Source organism: Chenopodium quinoa, unplaced genomic scaffold (assembly GCF_001683475.1).
Source record: "Chenopodium quinoa cultivar QQ74 unplaced genomic scaffold, ASM168347v1, whole genome shotgun sequence".
Taxonomy (NCBI): Eukaryota; Viridiplantae; Streptophyta; class Magnoliopsida; order Caryophyllales; family Amaranthaceae; genus Chenopodium; species Chenopodium quinoa.
This window is the reverse complement of record NW_018743199.1, coordinates 1147044-1171163: the sequence shown is the minus strand read 5'-3', so window position 1 is coordinate 1171163 and position 24120 is coordinate 1147044. Positions and strand designations below refer to the sequence as shown.

The 24120-nt window shown below is 33.0% G+C and overlaps 2 protein-coding genes across 3 annotated transcripts; one reads left to right on the top strand and one right to left on the bottom strand.

Moving 5' to 3' along the window:
• Nucleotides 1-1207: 1207 nt before the first annotated feature.
• On the bottom strand, nt 1208-9256 carry LOC110733362 (protein GUCD1-like). The gene is made up of 10 exons (XM_021913396.1): nt 8963-9256; nt 7715-8020; nt 7426-7550; nt 5220-5331; nt 4441-4515; nt 4247-4335; nt 3669-3730; nt 2023-2095; nt 1602-1677; nt 1208-1489 (listed from the first exon to the last, which is right to left on the bottom strand). Exons 2-10 carry the CDS (start codon nt 7868-7870, stop codon nt 1418-1420), a joined length of 840 nt encoding a protein of 279 aa, XP_021769088.1. The 5' UTR covers nt 7871-8020; nt 8963-9256; the 3' UTR covers nt 1208-1417.
• A 10938-nt stretch (nt 9257-20194) lies between these two features.
• Nucleotides 20195-23868, top strand: LOC110733358 (rop guanine nucleotide exchange factor 7-like). 2 transcript variants are annotated; one of them, XM_021913391.1, is made up of 7 exons: nt 20199-21357; nt 21446-21562; nt 21657-21811; nt 22112-22186; nt 22274-22564; nt 22664-23023; nt 23105-23868. In XM_021913391.1, exons 1-7 carry the CDS (start codon nt 21072-21074, stop codon nt 23624-23626), a joined length of 1806 nt encoding a protein of 601 aa, XP_021769083.1. In that variant the 5' UTR covers nt 20199-21071; the 3' UTR covers nt 23627-23868. The 2 variants fall into 2 exon arrangements, with proteins under 2 accessions (XP_021769082.1, XP_021769083.1); XM_021913390.1 differs by having other exon boundaries at nt 20195-21357; nt 22112-22564.
• The last annotated feature ends 252 nt before the right edge of the window (nt 23869-24120 follow it).

The following is a 24120-nucleotide window of genomic DNA, read 5'->3' as shown; positions in this document are numbered from 1 at the left end:
ACTAGTATAATTTAATTTATAAGATAAAAACTAAGCCCAAGATACATGTGTGAAAGTGTTTAACTCCATAATCCCGTAAAAAAAAAAAAAAAACACAAAGACGATTCTATAATACAATTGTACACAATTTGAAAGGGTACATACACATTAAAATAGAAAGCGTAGTTTAGGGTTGACAGTATAAACCGATTACCCGATCTGAAATTGTTAAAAGAAATCTAAATCCGATTTGTATTGAACTCGAAAAATCAAAATTCAAAATTCAAGCTTCAGGGTAGGGGAAATGATAAAAACAACTTTAACTTTATCAGTTATCAATACCAGCCTACAAGCAATTTCTATGCTGTGAGTTCAACTAACCACAAAATAATTAAGATATCTCTGAATTCTTATTGATCGAGAAATTCTGGATTCAAAGGTTAATATGTCATCCACTATCACAACCATCTCCATTTTATTTTATACAGTTTACCTGCCACCCTTATATTCTTCCATTTGTCTGACTAATTACTTTTATAAACATTATTGTCTTATTTGTGACATTTCTTTTGAGCAATTTTCTTACCAGCTAGAAAGTGATTCACTGATTTGTCGTACTTATTAGTATTACTAGTATTTACATAGGACAAAACCGAATGAATAAAGCTATTGTACAAAAGTTTGTCATTGCATGATTCTTGATTTTTTCAAGTTAATTTGAGATGTCTAAAATAAAGTCTTTTTTTAATATATGTTGATCAAAATCACTTAACATGTCCTAAATTAGAACATAGGGGGTACTTTATTAGTTTATTATCAGCCCTAATTAAAAAATCTGCATTAATTTTGACAAATGTTTTGAGTTTTTCTGTGATTATTGACAATATTCACACACAAAGTAAAAATAAATAAATTAGCATATAACACAAACTATCAACTTCATCTATTTTTTTCGCATTTCGATCCCTTTTTCACTTGGATCTGGGAAAAAAAGTTGTACTAGTAGATGTTTGATGGTTAACTTCAGGACTTTTGAAGGTGAATCATATTTAAGCATTTGATACTCCTACGAAAAAAATGAAGAAAGCAAGACATGAAAAGGAATACACAAAAGCACAGGAACCAAGATCGAACTCCAGCAGCCTTCTCTTTTGCCCTTTCGATTTCAATCTCAAAGGGTCAAAAAGTTTCAGTAACGAAAACAGCATCATCTTAATATATACTAAGATACTTTAAAATTTTGATGAATATATATGAAGAGATTTACAAAAGAATTATTCAATCTAATGCACAACAGCACAAGTGATGATTTACAGATGGCAATCTAAGCTAATTTCCAAACCTGGGGATGGGTACATGCTGTGAAACTTATAACAGAGGATAATATTGTACATGCGAAGGATCATATACACAGTTTACTGCACAAGTTTGATAGTTGTCATGGATCTTCATTAACATGACCTGAGATTAGCGGAAATGCCTCTTTGGTATATCTCTGATCAAGTGAAATCTGTACATAACAAGTTAAACACCATTCTGTTTGAGCATCTATGGAAAACTATCATTAAGAGCACGGTGAAGAGTCAATTTTGATGTCCTGATCAAGGGAGTCAAGAAATTACCAGTAGAAGATCCTCATCTGTACCAAAAGATTTGCGAGCTTCATCTAGGTGTTTTGAAGAGATTTTCTGATATTTCCTGCACAGTTCCAAAGAAACAAAATCAGCCGTTTAATGACTGCTCCTAGCAAAGAATGAAAGCTAATGAGAAGAATAGTGTTACACTCTTAACAGATTTTCTATTATTACAGCCAAGGATGTACTTGAGCTTAGAGCATGATCCCTAAAGCAATATCTGATGAAAATGGATAAGCGTTGCATGATCTATGAGTTGACCAAACTAAAATGCATCTAAATCATACCGCCAAACCATCTAAATCACTAAATTCCTGACTTTCACAATTTAATCTGCCTACAGGTCTAGACTCTTCAATATTAGACTGTAAAATGAGACTCAATATAAAAGTCAATAAGGATGCAAAACCTTGAGCTGACAGGATCCCTGATTTCAAACTCATCTTTGTCAGCATCATACCCACAAATTACAACATAATGACCTGCAGAAAGCAGCAGATTAGTAATGACCACGTTAACAATAACATGTAAACCAATGTAATTCTTTAGAATATGTCAGCACATTTTGCGCAACCCTTAGCTATTATCACTTACGGCGTGTTTGGATTGAAGGAAACGGAGGGAAAGGAAGGGAAGGGAGATGGAGAGATGGGGTATCTTTCATTTGGATAACAAATGAGGAAGGAAGGGAATTGGAGGGGAGAGAAATGGAGGGATTAAATTGTAGGAAAATGATCCCTCCAACAATGGAGAGATTTGGAAGGAAAACTCACAATTCTTCCTTCCCCTCCTCTTCTCCTCCCTCCTCTTCTTTTCCTTCCCCTTTCTTTATCCAAACACAGTGTTAAAATTGTATATTTTAGGGAATTAAGAAGGTTAAAAAGAATTGATGAAGAAATTGGTAGTCAGATTAAGGGAAAACTAGTAATATATTATATAGGATTGTTTATGATGCTAGTCACGGTAGAAATCACATATTACAACCTATAGGCCAACATTCGATAGGTTGATGCTCTCCCAAGAAGCAGTCTCTCTCTCTCTAATTAACTCTTATACTTCACATACTATTTTTCTCCCTAATTTGATCTATTTATACTTTCTACCAACCTATTTAACTATCTTCTTCTACAAGCTACAATGAACATCATTACTATGCCACTACCTAGAATGCCCATCCCCTTAATACGGATGCATAGGCATATTCTAGTCCAGTATCTCATACAATGAGCACTCATGTTGACCTTGATGACAGCTGATAAGAACTCACTCAATACAAATAACAAAAACCAAACTGGGCACAATTTAAAATGTATTTCCAAAAGTCGAGCACATAGCAGTTCGAAATGAACAAGCAATATCTTATTCTATATAAATATTATAGTCTTGAGTCTTCATACTTGTTTTGTTGACATTGAAAAAACTTGAGAAGTGGAAATCGCATTGTTTTTTGGTTGACAAAAACATAGGATTAATGGAGGAAGTTGTTACCCTAGGTAAGTGGAGTTTCTCATGCCATGATGAACCAAACAATATTTTGCACTTCCTAGGAAATTGAACTACATGAAATCATGAATAAGAAACACCCTAGGAAATATTTCTTAGTATGTCCAACCAAACAAATATTTTAAATCCCTAACATACAATGGTTGGACACCATCCTTTTCTTTCCTGAATTGCTACAATCACAATTGGTCCCAAGCCATAAGTCTTAAATCTACAGATACAAAGTTAGATAGCGTATTTAGAAGGTATTTAATTCCAGTGTTGGAATTGTTTTTTGGAAAAATAAATCCCCAGGGTTTGTTTGTTTCACCTTATTTTAACTTATTATCATATTTCAGGAAAAAAAAAAACAACAAAACAACAAAAAAAAACAAAAAAACAAAAAAAAAACAAAAAAAAAAACAAGTTCGGATAATTTCAGGTAAAATAGGTTCAGAAAAAATAAGATCAGGTAAGCTAATTAGCAGCATTACTTGGATTCAAATGGCTAAAATTACCAGGATTTTTGGCTTCTGTCACAATATTGATAGAGAAGGAAACAACAATTCTCACCTGTATAGCCCAGATTGCTTCCACATAATTCAGCGACATGGTAGTCCTCTAGCAATGACCGACTGTAATAAATGACATTTTTTAGAAAAAGGTCAATGCCAGATTTGAAATTAGCAAAATTGAAGAAAGATTTAGAGCTAAGGCTTATTTCCACCTAAGAAAAATAAAATAAAATTCCAGGAGTATAAGTTCAGACAAAGGCTACCCAAGTTTAATTTACAACCAAAAAATCATGTGAAGTTGATTTTTACGGTTAAATAACTACTGCAACTCCACATATTTAGAGGGATAGTTGCTGTTGTGTCTAAGATGGGCAAGATAGCAATAAAGGCCATGATACTGAATTTACTATATGCTTTGAGGAAGATGCAAAGGGTAACATCTCAGAGTTATAATCCCTATATGAGTAATAAGCACATCATGAAGATTTCACGATGCAAAATAGGATTCAAGAATATTTGGATCAGGGAAAAGCTGAAATGGAAAGATTAAACAACACCATGGAAAGAGATATACATTGTCATCCTTGAGACAATTTAAGTATAATAAATGAAGCAGCACAAGAAAGAAATACTAACTATAGTTTGCACAGATAAACCAAAGCAATTGCTACGTATCTTCCAGACAAGATCAAGAGAGGTACTTCTTTTTGACTAAATGATCTGCACTGCAAGAAGGAGGTAATGTTGATCAGAAATCATCAACATGATATCCAATTTATTGTAATGCCAAAGCTGAAGGAGAAAATTCAAGTTTTATAACTTTCTTATACCTCTATACTAATTCCATCCTTAAATGCTCTTTGAAACAACATATCTACTCGGACCAAATCATGTGGTAAGTGATCCTACAAAAAAATTAATCATCACTTGTAAATTTGTAATGCATCAAGTGTAATGAAGCAAAAATCTTTTTATCATGGTCAAGGTGTAATAAGAACACATAAAACACTATACAACATCATCCCAAAAGGATAAAGTTGGTTGCATCTTGCATGAATTTATCTCCAGTTGTCGTCCAAGAGTATCCTCTTCCTCCATACACTTCTATTTTGCGCCAAATGCTCTTACAAGCCCATTTTCTTCATGTTATTATTAACACCCTCCATCCAAGTCATCTCAGGCCTCCTATGGTCTCTTTTAAAATCTATATTATACCAAGATTACCAACCCTCTACATTGCTTGCATCTAACAGTTGATGTAACACATGCCCAAACTTACATTGAAATACAGAAGGCATAAAATTTGCCATCAAAGTATATGTCAATCCAAAGACTAACAAAAGCAACACTCTTCAAGGAAAACTGTAATGGTTAAATATAAGCTTACGCCGACTAAAAGATTATTTAAACAAAAAAAAACAGCATTAATTTTTCAAAAACTTTGCATGTGTGGTCTAAAATGAAGACACATACTTCACGAGCTGCTTAGTTGTTCCTTCTAATTAAAATGTCGAATAACATACCACCCAGTTCCAAAAATAAAAAAATAACTTGTAGGAAAATTGAAAGTGTAGGGAAAAGATAAAAGGGGTATAGGACTGGAAGATACCTTATAAAATGACTCCACAGAGAAGTTTGGATTTGCTCCTATAGTCACAGTGAAATAGGAAAAGATGACAGAAATTTTTTGCAGCAAATATGCCAGATCAACAGTCCATATGCTGCCAAATCAAAGATAAATATTAAAATGAAAACAAATATATATAGCAAGAAATATACAAAAAAATTTCAATCAAAAGTTAACATGCAAGCAAAAGAGCTAATTTTCTAGATAGATTCAATTGACTCTTTCACAATTAAAAAGCTGTAACAAATGCCAATGTGCCCTACTTAAGGAGGGACATATGCCAACAGCCAACATCACAGTCAAACATTTGTGAAAAAAATTTCTAAAGGTAATAGGAGGAAAAATTATAGAAACCACGTCAGAGACCATCCTAAATTCCTGTTGTCAGAATACCTAGGGAACATTCTTTTCACATCGAGGAAACTTCTACTACTTTTTCAGCATAAAATTATTGCTAAAAAGGCCTTATCTATCAGTGTGTATAACCCTGTTATATATGTATGGATTGAGCCAAGGTAATTGTTCATAGTAAGTCTGCAAATACAAGGTGAGGATATTGCCTAGGAAAAAAAATGTCAACTGTAGAAGGATGACAGCAGAACAAACTAAAATAGCAGAAACACGGAAGTGAAGGGAAAGTGAAAAAAGGCCAGAGAGGGTTGAGCGAGGAGGCAACGAGGTCATAAATACCAACAGCATCAACTACAGCAGCTATTAAGGATGATTCTAGAAATTGATGGTGTCTGAAGAGACTCAGATATATATGGACTTTTTGAGTTTTTGCAACCTTAACAACCCTGAGTTTAGAAGGGAGTCTGAAACACTGCAATTAAGAGAAGTGACTGGTACATAAAAGAGATTGTTTTTTGGCTAAAATTTCCTTTTTTCTCTTCCAAATCTGTTCAGAAGTTTAGGGAAGATGAAATATGAACTCCCTCATTCTTGCTGCTCCTTTATCTAAACAAACAAAAAGAACAAGAGAAGAAAATCACTCGATCTGCAAAGCACCATTACTTATGTATAAGTCTTACCCCTTGCAAAATATCATGTTAGTTAGCAAATGCTCCCATTACCCTCTAATCCCAACAGTACTGCCACTATGAGAGTCGGAGTTCATGAAAAGAAAATGAAAGTTCCCAAATATCTCACCAATCTGTATACTCCATCATCTTGCATAAGTACAAATCACCTTGAAAAATATTACTTCTCCATCCATAGATGGCACTTCATTCTTAACCAGACCCCACATCACTAAGCCCCATCTCACTGCTTCCAATTTTTGCTGATAGCGCAGAGCCATATACTACTCAACTGTCCAAAATCCTAAAGAAAGCCTCATCCAGCTAAGAGGGGAACTACAAGAACTTAAAAATCAAGCAGCAAAAGCAATGGGCAGGAGGGTCCCACTGAGGTTTATGTAGGCAACTGGATTCCTGAAGCAAAAGACACAGAAGATGATTGCACGATCTTCTGAAGTTTATGAAAGGAAGAGAACAAAAAAGAATAGGCAGTTATCCAGAAGCAGTACCATCCATCTCCCAGAATTCAAGATACAAAACTCTGTAATCTTCCATTCTTGTATATTTATTTTTTATATTAGCTAACTGAAGACAACGTTGAGGAGCAGACTGTGTAGATACTACCTTTAGATAATAATCCCAAATTCCCAAGGCATAACGCTGCTAATTAAATCAAGAAAACACACTGCTTCCCGTTAAGCTGTTTGCCTACTTCAATGATGCATTGCATGCACCTCTATGGCTCTATCTACTTCTTCCTGTTTGTAATCTCTCTCTGAACAAAGTAGTGTGTGGATGTCCATGCCCAAGATAGCCGTAAAAGCGGTAAAAGCACAAAAAAATGCAATTGCTTAATGGAGAGCCTCGTTACATGCAGGACAAGCACTGTCGTATATATATTCTGCAAGATAATTTGACTAGACTGAAAACTGAAAACAAGGGTTCACACACACACACACACACACACACACACACACACACACACACACACACATATATATATTTGACACCTATATATACTGTATCAAATGGAACAATCTGTAATCAAGCAAACCAAACTGTATACTACAAGTTTGTCAAGCATAGAGCAAACTATAAGTAATGCATAAGCTTCCACATTGCTGTAAGTTACTAAAAATTACGAAGTTAATAAAGTAAATCAAACACACCTCCTTGTGCCGCAGAGCTTCTCCAATGTATGCAAGCTACAGTTGTTGATCCCAATCGTTTGCAAAACCATCAGAACACAGGCAAGACCACAATCCCAATTGGATAACTGATTGACATGAGGAACCTGTAAATATTGTAACAAAAGACAGTGTAAGCATGTTTGCACGTAGAAACTAAATAAGTTACTAGATTCACTTTACATGCATATGAATTGATGCATCAGAGATATTAACATAAAGCACAATAATTGACTAGGAATGAAAAGTCAACAAGAATATGATGCTCCACCTCAATGAAACGTAAACGGGGCAATATCACATCGTGGCCTCTTCCATCAGTTAATGAATAGAGGGAGCAGGAGCCAGATAAGCTACAATCTGAACTATTATGTGTAACCTCTTCCAAGTTTAATAATTTATTTACAAATTCACTGAAAGGCCACATTGAAAAATGAACGGAAATATGACCAGTTTAGGAGATCAAATCACTGGTTTGGTTCAACAAAGTTGACTATGTACACATAGGCTTCAGATGAAATCTTATGCTTTGAATCTGAAAGTTCATCTTCTGGCCTGCAGTCCACCAACTACAAGTCTGCAATCATAAAACAACAACACACCAATGTCTATCAAAAGATTAAAAGCAATAGCTGACCAAAACAAGCGGCTTCATAAAGTATATAAATATCAAGGTACAGGCACAATATGAAACTGAAGACTAATCGAGAAATTGTGTTGATATTGGATTGACTCATCTCGACCTCAGGAACTTAGAATCTTAGATGCATTAACTGAGCTTTTTTCTTGTATCAAACTATCAATTCAGTAAATTTTGGAGAAACAGCACCACTTAAAAAGCATTTCTTATATTGAATGATCCCAGCACTCCGAAAGTCCAACACAACCATACCAACCATTTTATCATTAAACCATACCATTATATACAATCAACTGTCTGCTACATCTTTTGAATTATGATCTTAAATTATTGGACATCGCTGCGTTATTCTCGAGCTTTAGCCATAAGGTATAGAAAGACAATGCAGTAATTGTCCATGTAATTCAAAGTTATAACATATTCCAGAATCACAAGAGTACTTATCTAGCAAAATTCAGTTAGATATGTGCAAATTACACAACATTAGCTTTGAATGTTGAGTTACTGACCTAACCTACCAAATTAATTTCGAACAACAAATAGTGCCAAAGAACAGGTAAAATTTCTGAATCTGTAAATAATCCAAAATTTCTTTCAGATTGCAGCAGTAATAAGTTATTAACTATGAACTAATTAATCAACAACCCTAAAATTTTGAATAGCTCGAATTTCACAGAAATGAGCTAAATTACGCACCAAGTACAATAATCAATGACCTAATAAGACCGAATTTAAAAGCTAAATTGCTCATTAATTCAACTATAAATCGATACTCCGTAATAAGTTCAGATTAAAAAAACAACAGTAATTAAATTTTTTTTAAAAAAAACCTAAAAAATGGGACTGAATTCGACTTAAATAATAATAAATAAAAAATACCTGAAATTCGAGGAATTAGGTTGAATTATAGTAATTGAAGAAGAAGAGAAGTGATGAAACACACTTCTCAAATAATTTCTAAATTATTAATTCTGGAACAGTATGAACAATCTTCCTGCTACTAATAATGATTCTTCTCAATTGGTTGATTCTTCTCTCTTATAATCTGGGGATTAATAATGTATAATTGTCATTTTCCTTAAAATTCTACGGAGTAACAGCAATTATACACAGAATATCGATTGCATTATTGTCGATAATTTTACACGAGATTTTCTATGTTTGTTTTTGTCTTATTTCGCAAGTTCGTAATTTAGGTAACAAAATTTAAAGTAGGTATATCATTAATGACGGACTTATTTTTTTCAACCATCCTAAATTACCCTTATTAAGCATATCACGGGTTTAAATTGAGATAAACTCTATAGTTATCACGAGCTATTGTGTCTATAACAATAAATTACAAAAAGATACGGAGTATTTAATAAGTACATGTAGTTTATTTTATTTTTGTAAAATTGAATACTCCGTATTTGAATTAGTAGTCCCTGATAAAAATAATTTTATTTCAGTAGAAATACAACTTAGAATCAATAAAATTAATTTAAGTTTAGTAAAAATGATATCACTAGTTCAGCAAAAATAAGGTGAAGTGATACACCAATAAGGCGATATTCTATTAATCTTACCCAAAAACATTTCATTAATACAAGTCATGAACTCATGTTATGGAAGTGAAGTGTACAATGTATATCGTGTCATTTTTGTATTTGTTTGTAATCATATTAGTTCAATTTTAAATGTAATAATTTTGTCTTTGTTTTGACTCCATCAAAATAAAATAAATTTGTTTGGCATATTGGAGGCCTTCACTCCTACTCCGTAAATAATATTATTCCAGTCTTCCATATATAAGTGCACTTTGTATAACTTTTTTTTTAATCATAAAACATTACATGGATTACTTGGCAAAGCCCTAAATGTTACATTCTAACATCCACTGATTTGAAAAACCCAAAATATAAATCAGGGATTAAGTACAAAATCTAATTACACTTTGTATAACTTTAAAATGAATTAAAATGTCATAACAATGCTTTCGTTTTAAGCATTTTTTTTAATTATCATGTCGACATTGTTATGTGGAATATAGGTAGTCAAGAAATTATTAATAGTGAATAGTATAGCTACAAAAATTAGACGTATGGTATCAAATATAATCTCCGATTTTTTTTAGTTGCAACTTTGGGGTATTATTTAAAACTAAATTTGGCCTAAAATTATAAGAGAGATTGGAATTTTGTTCATGGGGAAATTTTATGAGTGGATAAGCTTCTTATCAATCAACAATAATTAGGCAAACTTGTCTTTCATCCAAATAATAATTGGGCATTTTGTATTTTTCTTATTAAAAAATAATAATAATAATAATAATAATAATAATTGGGCAAACTTGTCTTTTTAAAAATAGTTTTGGACAACTTACCTTTTAAAAGAGACTTAACTTTATTTCACTATCTCCCAGTTTGTCTTCAAGGCCCCCCACTTATACATGTGATCCATACTATTATTATGGGCTTGATATTCTCCAGCTTATTCAAAATTCATCGTTAATAGTCCATTATCAGTTATTCAAATTGTAGAAGTCCATTATCAAATGTTGACATGTCTACTATATATATATGTATATATATATAGAGGAAGGCTCATCTAAGAACCCTCCTCTATATAAGAACCCAATCTTATATAAGAACCAATCTCAGCCGTTTATTAGTTTTGATCTAACCGTCCTAAATACAGCCATAGTAATGGCATTTTTGTAATTTCATGCGTCATACATACACCTCCTCTCATCTTCCTCTTTCACGTATCTTTCACACTTCTCAAACACATTTCACACTTCCCACCACTTTCTCTCTCTTAAAACCCCCAAACTTCTCAGAAATCCACCGTAATCGCTCCTAATTGAAGCAAATTACAACGATTTTCTTCTACTTTTTGCTCAAATTCAGCTAAATTTGTTCATTAAGTTGCATAAACTAGTTGAATTGAGAAATTTAAGTAGAAATTTTGCAAATTCGAAACCTAGTTTGACGGAAATCGAAGAAAAATTGAATGGACGGAGACGAAGAACAATAAATTCGTACAACAATTTGTTCTGAAATGCAAAGGTAACTTATACTCCAAGAATTTCGAAGAATTTAATTTGTTTTATGCGATGTTGTTGCAATTTTTTGCTGCAATTTTGATGTGATTTTGCTGCGTTTTTATGCGATTTTTTCTCAAATTTTTCCTTGATTTTTGCGATTTGTATGTCAGCATGTTCTAAATTAGTGATATCCTCTTGTTGTCTTCTTAATTGTTAGTGATCTTCATTTTTCATGTACTGATTGAAAGAAACTAGTGGATAGTATGGTGTTTTTTGGAGTAGAATATTATTGCACTTCAGGTTGAAATGTCATCTCCAAATGTACGTAGTATTTCTCAATTTTGTTTGAAATTTCTTGATGCAGGTTATTAATCCCAGCATAAGATAAGAGGTTTGGCCTTTTCTTCTTGGCTGGCATGTTTTTTATGCATACTTGATGCCTATAGCTATGTGTTAGTTGTCCACCAAATTTTTGATTAAATAAAGGAAGGGCAATCCTTGTTTCTTGGCATTTGTTTGTACAACCTGTTTAAATTGTCTACTTATACACCATCTGCTACAAAATCTTTTGGATATTAAATAATGTAATCATGAGCCTTAATACGGGTTAGGTAGTCTAGTTGACGTAGTTGTACCTTTTTCGTTTGCTATAACCTTTTCCTAGTATGTCATGCATCGGAGAAAATGATGTGCTACTATTGACAATACCTATTGACTTCTTAAGCTTTGATTTGTAGGAAATTTGGGGCTTTCATATCCTTTTAAGTGACTCATATTGTTCAACAGTCGTATTATATTTTACAACATCATTTTGAATAAGTGTTGTTCCAATTGTGTTAGTGAGGCAGTTTAGTGTAGTGTAAGTGAAGGTTTGGGTACAAATGTTTTATATACATTAGCCTAGTAGCTCAATGGGTAGAGCATTGTGCAAATGCACAAAAGATGTGGGTTCGAATCCCACGTAGGTTCATTTGTATAATATCGAGACGAGAGTTTGTATGAGAGTTTAGCTGTAACAAAGTGGAATAGTCCTTCACCATCTGAACTAAAGTCAAGCGTGGTATACACTCCATGGAAACAAGGAGAAAGGCTTATGGAAGCTGGTTTGGGGTATGGAAAGACTACTTAAACTACGACACTTCGTCTTGAGGGCTTGTAAGGGTAGTATTGCTATGAAAAAGAGGTTTACCATCCCCATATTGCTGCTAATAGCGTGTGCCAGGGATGTGGGGCTGCTAGTGAGACTATTTACATGCTATTTTTGAGTACCATGATGTTGTTGTAATATGGGCTCAGAGTGAGTATGTGGGGCTGTTAGTTGATTCTCCAACCTCTAGTTTTTTTAGCGTCTCATGTGGGTGACTGATAGGATTGGCAAAAAGGAGCTTAACAGTTTTGTATATGCTGGCTTAGGCATCTTGGTTCTATGTTTGCATCAAGGACCTGTGTCTGATCCTATTCAGGTTGCTGTATATTACTTAAAGATGCTGGCTGATTATATAGAGTATGCTCAGCGTGTGTTTAAGCCTGCTACTTTTTTCGTTTGGGTGAGACTATTATACATAAGCACGAAACATTTAGAACATAGGGGAAAAAAATTTAGAACATAGGACAAAAATTTAGAACATAAGCAAAAAAAATTTAAAACATCAAGAAAAATAAAATATTTAGAATATAGGAAAAAAATATAAAACATAAATATAAAAAATTTAGAACAAAGAAAAAAAATATTTAGAACATGGAAAAACTTTAGAACATAAGCAAAAAAAAAGTTTAGAACAAAGGAAAAACATTTAGAATATAGGAAAAACTTTAGAACATAAGCTTGAAAAAAATATAGAACATAGGAAAAATATTTAATTTAGAACATAAGCAGAAAAAGAAAATTTTAAACATAAGCAAAAACAAAAAATTTAGAACATAAGCAGAAAAAAAGAAAATTTAGAACATAAGCTGAAAAAATTTAGAAAATAAGCTTAAAATTTTAGAACACATGAGAAGATTTAGAACATAGCAAAAAATTTAGAACATAAGCAGAAAAAAATTTTAAAACATAGGAAAACTTTAGAACATAAATAAAAAATTTAGAACATAGGAAAAACAAATTTAAAACATAGGAAAAAATTTAGAACATAAGGAAAAAAAAACGAGTCAGCTACATGAACCGAGATTTCATTTTACTGAAGTACTGATCATCATCCATGATCTATTTCCTCCATTCTCTTTTCTCAATGTATTTAAATCCAATTTCTTCTATCAAAGTCAACTTATATTTCCTCAACCACTTCTAAGACTCTTATGATCCCTTATGTTCTAAAGTTTTTTTTTCCCTATGTTCTAAATTTTTACTACCTATGTTTTAAAGTTTTTTTTTTTAATGTTCTAAATATTCTTTTACCTATGTTCTAATTTTTTTTTCCTATGTTCTAAATTTAGTCTACTTATGTTCTAAAGTTTTTTTTTCCTATATTCTAAACTTTTTCAACCTATGTTCTAATTTTTTCTACTTATGTTCTAGAGTTTTTTTTTTCCTATGTTCTAAATATTCGTTTACCTATGTTCTAAATTCTTTTGCCTATGTTCTAAATTCAGTCTAGTTATGTTCTAAAGTTTTTTTTTCCTATGTTCAAATTTTTTCTATCTATATTATAAATTCTTTTGCCTAATTCAGTCTACTTATGTTCTAATGTTTTTTTTTCCTATGTTCTAAATTTTTACTACCTATATTCTAAATTCAGTCTACTTATGTTCTAATGTTTTTTTTTTCCTATGTTCTAAATTTTTACTACCTATGTTCTAAAGTTTTTTTTAATATAGTTATTTATAAATATAGCCTATGTAGGATTCGAACCTACATCATCTATGCATTTGCATAGTGCTCTACCACTTGAGCTAATAGGTTTTTGATATAGATCAACGCCCTCCCATAGAAGTAGAGGAAAACAATCACATGTAGAAACTCAAATGCCTCCATTATTACTACAACAACCACCATAGCTCACAAATTACCCAACACATGCTAACAAATTACCCAACACAACTACTACTAGGAAGTATTATCAAGTAAATTACACCAGTTTGACAGAGGAAAATCGCAGGGAGCTCCTGAATCCAGACTCTCGTACAATCAAACTCATTACTAGATTGGGCAAGCTTATGTGCCACCCTATTCCCTTCCCTCCCTACATGGCTGACAGAAAAAGAAGAACAAGAATTAGCAATGCACAAAATATCGTTCACATTCAGACCAAAGGGCGAAATTTCTCTGATGTTGTTCTGCAGGTGGGAGTACAGCTTCAGCAAATCAGTTTCAAGTTCAATATTCTACAAGCCTGCCTCAACAACAATTGTAAGACCATGTCTAACATAAGAGAATCAAGAGCATCACCACAAACTTGACAAATATCATCACTACATATACCCCGTTTAGCTAAATAGCTCCGAACAGGCACCCCATTGTGAAGAACGCGCCAACCAAAAATTTTAACTTTCGGTGGAATTATCGCATGACGCTGATAACCTATGTAGGAATCGAACCTACATCTCTATGCATTTGCATAGTGCTCTACCACTTGAGCTAATAGGTTTTAACATGCCCAACGATTAAATAATGTACTGTAATTCAACCCTATGTTCTAAGCTTTTTTTCAATTTTCTAAAAAATGTTCAGAATATTTTCTAAAAAAAAAAATTCCCTAATGTTCTAAATCTATGTTTTGAGAGTTTTCCTATGTTCTAAATTGCCTTTTTCTTCTTTAGTAATAATAATAAATTGTTATTTTTTGCTGATATTTTTCAGAATTTTCTAAATTTCCTTGACCTTGTTGTCTTTCATGTTTCTATCAATGATTTTTATGATTTATAAGTAGTAAAGTTAACTAAAAATTGCTAGATACAATAACCATGACTGAGAATATAAAATAGATTCGTATAATCATATACGAAGTATGTTCTAATTTTTTTTTTTTTGGCTAATCCTATGTTCTAAATTTAGTCCATTTATGTTCTAAAGTTTTTTTTTCCTATGTTCTAAATTTAGTCTATTTATGTTCTAAAGTTTTTTTTTTTTTTTTTTTTTTCTAAATTTTTTCTACCTATGTTCTAAAGTTTATTTTCCTATGTTCTAAATTCTTTTGTCTATGATCTAATTATTTTTCCTATGTTCTAAATTTCCTACTGCCTATGTTCTAAACTAGTGCTCTAAATTTTCAATGTTCTAAATTAATTTATTGTCTATGTTCTAAATGTTTTCCTGTATTTAAAACATGTGCTTTAAATTTTTTCCTATAATCTAAACCTGTACTCTAATTTTTTTTCTATGTTTTAAATTTTTTAAAGCCTGTGTTCTAAAATTTTGTTTTACCTATGTTCTAAACATGTGCTTTAAATTTTTTCCTATGTTCAAAACATTTGCTCCTTCACCACTCTTTTACCTATGTTCTACCCTGCTGCTCAGCCACTTAACCTTCACCACTCCCTCTCTTATCCTACACCGCATCTCCAATCCACATCCCTCACTAGCAGTAAAGTTTTCTGCCTATGTTCTAAATCAGTAAAAGTAATCTCCTTATGTTCTAAATTAGTTTTCTAATGTTCTAAATTATTTACCCTATGTTCTAATTTTTTTCTTGTGTTCTAAAGTATCTTTCTATGTTCTAAACCTTTTCTTATGTTCTAAAATTTTTCTTGTGAAATTTTCTCTCATGCTCTAAACTATCTTTCTATGTTCTAAACCTTTTCTTATGTTCTAAATTTTTTTGCCTATGTTCTAAATTTTTCTCTCATATTCTAAATTATTTTACCTATGTTCGTTCTAAACCCTTTCTTATGTTCTAATTTTTTTTTGCCTATGTTCTAAAATTTTCTCTCATGTTCGAAACTATCTTTCTTATGTTCTAAACCTTTTTTTATGTTCTAAATTTTTTTGCCTATGTTCTAAAATTTTCTCTCATGTTCTAAATTAAACTATTTTTCCTATGTTCTAAACCTTTGCCTGTGTTCCTCCCTTCACATTTTACAATTTCTCAAACCAAAGGGGCCCCACCCAATACTCCACTAATTTTGACAGCAGCTACTTCTACTTTAAAATCGATAATTATCATACTAGAAAGCTACATTGGCATTGATATGGCCACATTGTATCAAGTTAAATTGCCCCCATCATGTATACAAAACCATCCTAACTTGCCAGGCATCTACAATTCATCTTGAGACAGTTAAGTTTGCAACATCATAAATTCATAACTCATAAGCATGGTATAAGACTATAAGTTCATCCACCTATTTTAAGCCTTTGAACTCATTAATAATGCCCAGCTAGCCAGCATAATCCTCCCACCCCTCCTTCCCTCTCTCTTTCTCCTCAGTCCCCAAGTTTTCCCTCAAAGATAATATATGTCAATCAATCAATCTAACGAAAGCACTAATTCATCCATCTAAAGGCCAACCAACCAATGATATCACTAACAATTAAGAACGCAATAAGAGGTATCACTAACTTAGAACATAATGAAAAAGAGTTTAGAACATTATGAGATAGAGTTTAGAACATCCTAAGCTAATTTACAATTCACAAAAGTCAATTAATTCATTTAGAAATTCCGAAATTACATAATTAGTTGCAAAACATAATAGACATACAATAAGTCATCAAAAAAACTGAAAACATAGACTATTCAATAAAAGATTGAATACAGAGGTAGCAATATAATCGAAATACTACTAAAATGAAGCCAAAAAAACCAAAAAGAATCGCAGCAAAAAAAAAACAAACAAGAAATAATCAAGTAGTGCTGAAATTACCTAATATCGCTGAAATTCGAACACTAAAATTGCTAAAATTCGAACCCTAACTCCGCTGAAAATTCCAGCCCTAAAATCACTGAAATTTGAACACTAAAATCGCCGAAAATTAATGAAAATCAAATGAGAAAAATAAAAAATCTTGAAATCATGCTAAAATCAGAAAAATCACAAAAATCAAATCAGAATTTCGTGATTTTTGGAGAGAATTTGGGGGTTTTAGGAGAGAGAGTGAGGTAGTAAGTAGAAACTTTATAAAGTGTGGGTTATGGTTGAGGAGAGAGAAAATTTGGGGTTTATATATGGTGGTGGTCTGTTTTCATATTTACTATAATGCCATTACTAACATTCCTTTAATCTGGAGCGTCTATTACAATCTAATCCTACGGATTAGATTGGTTCTTATATATACTAGGTTCTTATATAAGGAGGGGTTCTTACCGGATCCCTCCCCTATATATATATATATATATATATATATATATATATATATATATATATATATATTGATTGATTGAACTGAACTAAAATTAAATTATTAGAGCTGAACTGAACTAAAATTAATTTATTAGAGCTGAACTGAACTGAACTTATTAGAGCCGAACTGAACTGAAATGAATATTTTATAAGAGAAGGAAATTAGAAGCTGAACTGAACTGAATTGAACTTATTAGAGCTGAATTGGACTGAAATAAACTAAACTAAATTTATTAGAGTTGAACTGAACTTATTAGAGCTAAACCGAACTAAAAATAATCGTATCAGAACAGACCCTTACTCTTTCAATCCCAAAATTAATTTTATAAGAATAGGTATTCATTTTACTATTATTATCGAAAACAAATGTGAGGTTTTATTATATTATAATATAGTTAAGGTTTACACTAAGACCCTATGAGACCCGCAAATCACCCTAATGTATAATTTTAGCAAAGTAAAAAAAAAAAAAAAAAAAGGTTCACTTGAAGCCAAATTCAAGGCTATATACACAAAATTGGATCATTTTTTTTAGAGTATTTAGGACCCGATGTCGTCAAAAACTGTTGAAGAATAAAGCTCTCAAGTATCACCACATGTAAGTGTCCCACATTGGTTGAAGAAGAGAGAATTAAACACTTTATAAGGCTAAGGGGCTACTCCTCCTACTGCCATATGGTTTTGGGATGGAACCTCCTTTGGACTTGTGAAGTGGACTCTCTCTCTCTTGGTTTGCGGGTGCGGCCCAGGCCCGCGTTTATCATGGTATCAGAGCCAGGTTCACGATCTCACGATTGGGGCCTTAATGGCTAAGGTATACTGGGCCAAACACTATGGACAGCTCACATGTGAGGAGGAGTGTTGAGCCCATGAACAACCCACATGTGAGCATTCTTCTTGTCCCACACTAAAAAACACTAAACACTAAAAGAGGGAGTGTAGTGGTAATGAAATCCCACATTGATAGGGGATATACACTAACGCTAACTTAAATTGACCATTAACAAACCTTATACGTAGTAATATTGTTCGGAACCATATATTGCCACTTGGCGATCACATAAAGACATGTTGTTGCCTTTAGTTTATGAATAAAGATATATACATTAACTATTAAATTGACCATTAGCAGGCAAAGTGGATGGTAAGTGGATGGTTATAACTTATAATAACCTTCCGAATGGCCTCCCAGGGTGTCTTATTGTGTACGAGGGGCGTCTTGAAGTCTTTGCTTTTAAGACTTGAAAATTGTCCACAACTAAAAGGTTATAATCCATGATTACGGATCAATTTTGGGAATTTTTTCCAAAGTAAATGCATGAGTTGTCCGTCATGGTCAAGTTAAGTTGGGACCATAAATGAGAATGAATTTGATTCAATTATGTAGCTATTTAGGAATAATATCATTGTATTGATATTGAAGCATTAGATGGTTGTTTATATCACCAACTTTAATTTACTCCAAATCTCCAATATAGCTAAATAAGAGTATATATGTAGGCAACAATAATTAATTATTGCCTTGATAAAACCAATGTACCCAAATGATAATTGAACTTAGTTAGGATTTGAAGCAATTATTAAAACCTAACTATTATTTAAATCTTCTTATCCACAAATCAATCTCTAAGTGTAGCAAGTCAAGTCCATCATATTTATACACCAATGCTTAATGTTGGAGGAGAATAAATTTGAAATAAAGGACAAGAACAATAAGGTATATGATCAACTTTCTATTCTTACCCCATTTTCATTGCAGCTTTGGAGGCATGCAACAATTTGTCACTTACATCGAGTAGTGCACTAGCTTTTGATTTAAAGTTTGTGCCAAATTATCATCGGTTATGTTGATACCTTTAGTTTAAAATGGTTCATTGGGTAGTAAAAAGGTTGAATTTTGAGCTTCTGGCTTGTGAACTTTGAATAAAAAGTGAACTTTCACTTGATTCCATCTTCAAAAATCAAAATGTCAATTGTTTGTGACTTTGTTGTACGACGCAAAACGGCTACTCCGTATTATCCGTTCAAGAAACCTAAAACGGCTACCAAATTAGCTTAGCTCATCATATTTTTTTTTTAAAAAAATGCATCACTTTGATTTTTCACTATTCACATATTATAGTTTACTTAACTTTTTTACCTCTATAAAATAAATAAATGTTTAGTCATAATATAATTATAATATGTGAACATATAAATCTAGTTTATAAACGGCTACCAAATAAATAAATGTCTATTCACATATTATAGTTGACTTAACTTTTTTACCTCTATAAAATAAATAAATGTCTAGTCATAATATAATTTTGTTATAATCATGTTATAGTTTGACCGATTTATATGTTGATATAAACGGCTACCAAATAAATGACTTGACTTTATATAAAATATCATTAGATTCGTCATAATGTCTAGTTTCATAATATAATTTTTACTAATTAACGATTAAAGATATTAATGACCAAAGTTGCGTCTCGATAAATATATGGGTCAAACTGATGCAAATAATAATAAAAAAACAAAAAAAAAAAAACAGAGGGAGTATTACATTAATTTACCCCATCAAGCATTAGCATATTGTCTCCAAAAGTAAATGACAAGGTCTGGATAAATCAAGTAAATGACAAGCAATAGCTTGAATTTCAACATTAATTTAGAATCAAGGCCGTTAATCTTCATCACTATCAATAAAGAGTGTATCTTTTTTTTTTGTGTTAACTTCAAAACATGTAGTGCCTTTTTCTTTACCATCATATTAAAATTATACTTCCGAAAATGCCCTTGTTGGCTGCCTTCAAAGTAGAGCAGTGAGCTTGTGACTACGTTTAAAGAAGAGCGTAGACTTAAATTCTCATAAATGTGGGATTCACAGGCAACTCTCTCTTTGGAGCCTTCATACTTCATAACTTGATAGGTTGACATTTTTCCATGAATATTGGTTTCAGTTGACCAAACAGACTCAATCAATGACGAACCAAGATTTTCTTACATGCCCATGATTTTTTCAGCCTCGTATTTAATGCTACTTCACCTAAGTCAATCATCATGGAGTATCTTAACTTAGAGGCAACACAATCAAAATTTAAGAGCTACATATATCATTACCCAAAAATAAAAAATAAAAAAAAACTACAAAGGGTATATTGGTAAATAAAAATCACGTAGGCAAAAAGGCAAAGACATGCATTTTCTACTCCGTAATTCCTATATACTTATATAGCCGTTCATAGCCGTTCAACAAAGTGCCAATATCATAAGACCATTTCAACCACTCCCCAATATTTTATTATTAATTTGAATTGTAGATAAAGGTGGGAAGTGAGAGAAAAATACAGTGAAAGAGTTAAGAGACGTTGGAAGATCTCACCATCAAACCACCATTTTAAGTTTTTGACAGTTACTACATCCCCAACTCATTCATCTTCAAATCAAATTTCACAATTACAAAAGAGAGAGTAAATAAAAGAATCTTAATAAAGATCAAATTTTTAGGCCCACTATTTTCTTCCTTTACAAAAAAATTTCAGTTTAATAAAAAAGCTTCTCATATTATTCAATCTTCCCCCCATTCAAAAACTCAAATGTTTGTTCAAGGTTTAAACTTTATTTTCTGGGTTTCAAATTTTGCTTGAAAATTTCCCTTAATTTTGATCTGGGAATTCCAAAGATCGAAGCTTTTTGATGATGGAAGCCTCGTTTAGGAAAGATGTTGGGTTAGACTTAACTGAGTCAATCGAGTCAATCACTGAGTCAAGTGCTGAGCGTAGAAGAAGCAGGGAGAGTAGCTCTGATAGTAGACCAAGCTCTGAAGCAGTTACTAATTCAGGAAAGAAATCCTCTGTTTCACCTCCTCTTTTAGGTTGGCCGATTAAAAAAGCTGCAATTCCCAAACCCACTGTTTCTGGGTCACAAAAGCCCGTTTTAGCTGATGACTCTGAGCTTAAAAAGCATAATTTAAACCTCTCTGGTTAGTTTTGTGCTTTAATTTGGCTGATTATATGATTTTTTGAAGTTAAATTAATGTTGTATTTAAACTGTTTGTTGAAATGTTTCAGAGATGGAGATGATGAAAGAGAGGTTTGCAAAGCTATTACTTGGAGAAGATATGTCAGGAAGTGGAAAAGGGGTTTCCACTGCTTTAGCTGTTTCTAATGCCATTACTAATTTATGTGGTATTACTCTTAATTCTTAACCTTCTATTTTAAAATTCAGTGTTTGAATTGTTTGTTTTAAATGTCTGATTTAGTTTGAATAATGGGTTTTTAGCTACAATATTCGGGCAATTATGGAGGCTAGAGCCGTTGCCTGTTGAGAAGAAATCGATGTGGCGAAGAGAGATGGAATGGCTGCTTTGTGTTGGTGATCACATTGTTGAGTTGATACCAACTTGGCAGACTTTTCCTGATGGAAAAAAATTAGAGGTACTCTATTCCTTCAATTTTTCTTTTTTAATTGATGTATTGAGCATAGGAATGTTTTTAGTAGATGAAACAGTGTCATAAGATGGAAATATGCACATTAAGAAAATGTTACAATTTCTTTGAAATTTTGAAGTATTTGATCTTTAAATCTGGAAGAAAAAGGACAGTGTGAGGATACATAAAATATATCCAATTGTGGACTAATTGGGTGTGTCCAAAGTCTCATTTCATATATATATATATATATATATATTTTAAAGAATAGTCATCTTCTTACACATTTGCTGCTACACTTATCAGGTTATGACTTGCAGACCTCGGACAGATATATTTATAAATCTTCCTGCCCTTCGCAAGCTTGATAATATGCTCATTGTAAGATTTCAATTCTGCTTTACTTCATGGTACATCATCAGTGGCTTCCTATATAGCTCAACTATTTTATGTTTTCGCGGTAATCAGGATATACTCAACAATTTCTGCAAGACTGAGTTTTGGTATGTCGATCAAGGAATCGTAGCCTCAGATTGTGATGGCTCATCCTCTTTTCGAAAGACATTACACAGGCAAGAGGAGAAGTGGTGGTTACCAGTACCTCGGGTACCGGCTGGTGGCTTGCAGGAGAATTCTAGGAAACAGCTTGATCACAAGCGCGAATGCACCCACCAAATACTCAAAGCAGCCATGTCTATCAACAGCATGGTTTTAGCCGAAATGGATGTTCCTGAGTCCTACTTAGAAACCCTTCCAAAGGTCTAAAATCTTGAACTGTCTCATTGTATATCAACCTAGGTTATTATGACTTATTATTGCTGAAGTCTGATGTTTTGCAATGTTTTCTGATTTTTTCAGAATGGAAGAGCTTGCCTAGGAGACATGATATATCGGTACATCACATCTGATCACTTCTCTCCCGAGTGCTTGCTTGATTGCCTTGACCTGTCATCTGAGCATGTTGCTCTTGAGATAGCAAATCGTGTTGAAGCCGCCATATATGTCTGGCGGCGAAGACACCATCCAAAACCTGTTACTAATCCCAACCGTACCACCACAAAATCGTCGTGGGGGATGGTCAGAGATTTAATGGTTGATGGAGGAGATAAGAGAGAGCTCCTCGCCGAAAGAGCTGAAAGGTTGCTGCTAAGCTTGAAGCAACGGTTCCCTGGCCTCACTCAAACTTCTCTAGACACCAGTAAAATTCAGTACAACAAGGTAAATTTCGAATTCCTTTTACTTGTGTACATATTGCATTAATTTTTCTCCTTGGTTCTTAATTCAAATTCCTTGCTGCAGGACATAGGAAAATCCATTCTAGAAAGCTACTCGAGAGTTCTAGAGAGCTTGGCCTTTAACATTGTGGCGCGCATTGATGATCTACTATATGTTGATGACTTAACCAAACATACTGCTAAGTTATCCTCAGCACCTAATGTGAGTGTCATGGCTCACAAGAAGGTATCTCTACCACATTCAGTGCCTCCCTCGCGCACACCTTATGGGTCATCACTAACCACTCCAAGCTTCTCACCTGGCCCGTTAATTAGTCCAGCTAGAGGAGTAGACAGAACTCCTTATGTCAACCGTGAGATTACTAGTAAGCCTTCCAAGCGCGGTATTGGGGTTAAGAGAGCACTCACTAACTACCTAGGTGGTGAGTTGAAGGCTAAGAACAGTATAAACCAAATAGAAGGCCCTCCTGCTACAACAAAGTCAAGCATTGGCTCAGGCTCACCTGCATCATCTCGCGATGATTCAGAGAACATTGATCCTCAGAGAGTATCAATAACCCATCAGAAGCCTAGCAGATTTCGATGAAATCTCCACCTCAACAGAGGTTGCTCATTTACTGACACATGAAGGATTTTTTGTTTCTTTGGATTGGTTTTAGGATACTGTACTAAGCTTGTTTGTAGTTCCTTTGTTTATTGAATTATTTGTCCAAAATATGTGTATCTATGTAGATTTCATATTGAGAATATAAAGATGCTTAGGCATTGATCATTGCCAAATTCTTGCCTGTATTCACATTTAAATCTTGTATTCATAAAACGCATGCTAAAACCTTGTTCATATATACAACAACAACAACAAAAGCCTTAGTCCCAAAATGATTTGGGGTTGGCTAACATGAATGTGAATACATGTTATGATTATAAAAAACCGCGATGACCAAAATGGAGATGATTAAGCAGAAATCATGGATGTTCGAGATTGGTGGTTCAGATAGGAACAATATCTATACAGTTGTAAGAAGGTACATATTGTCAGAGAACATACGAGGAAGTCAATGTTACAGCGTTCTAGGCACG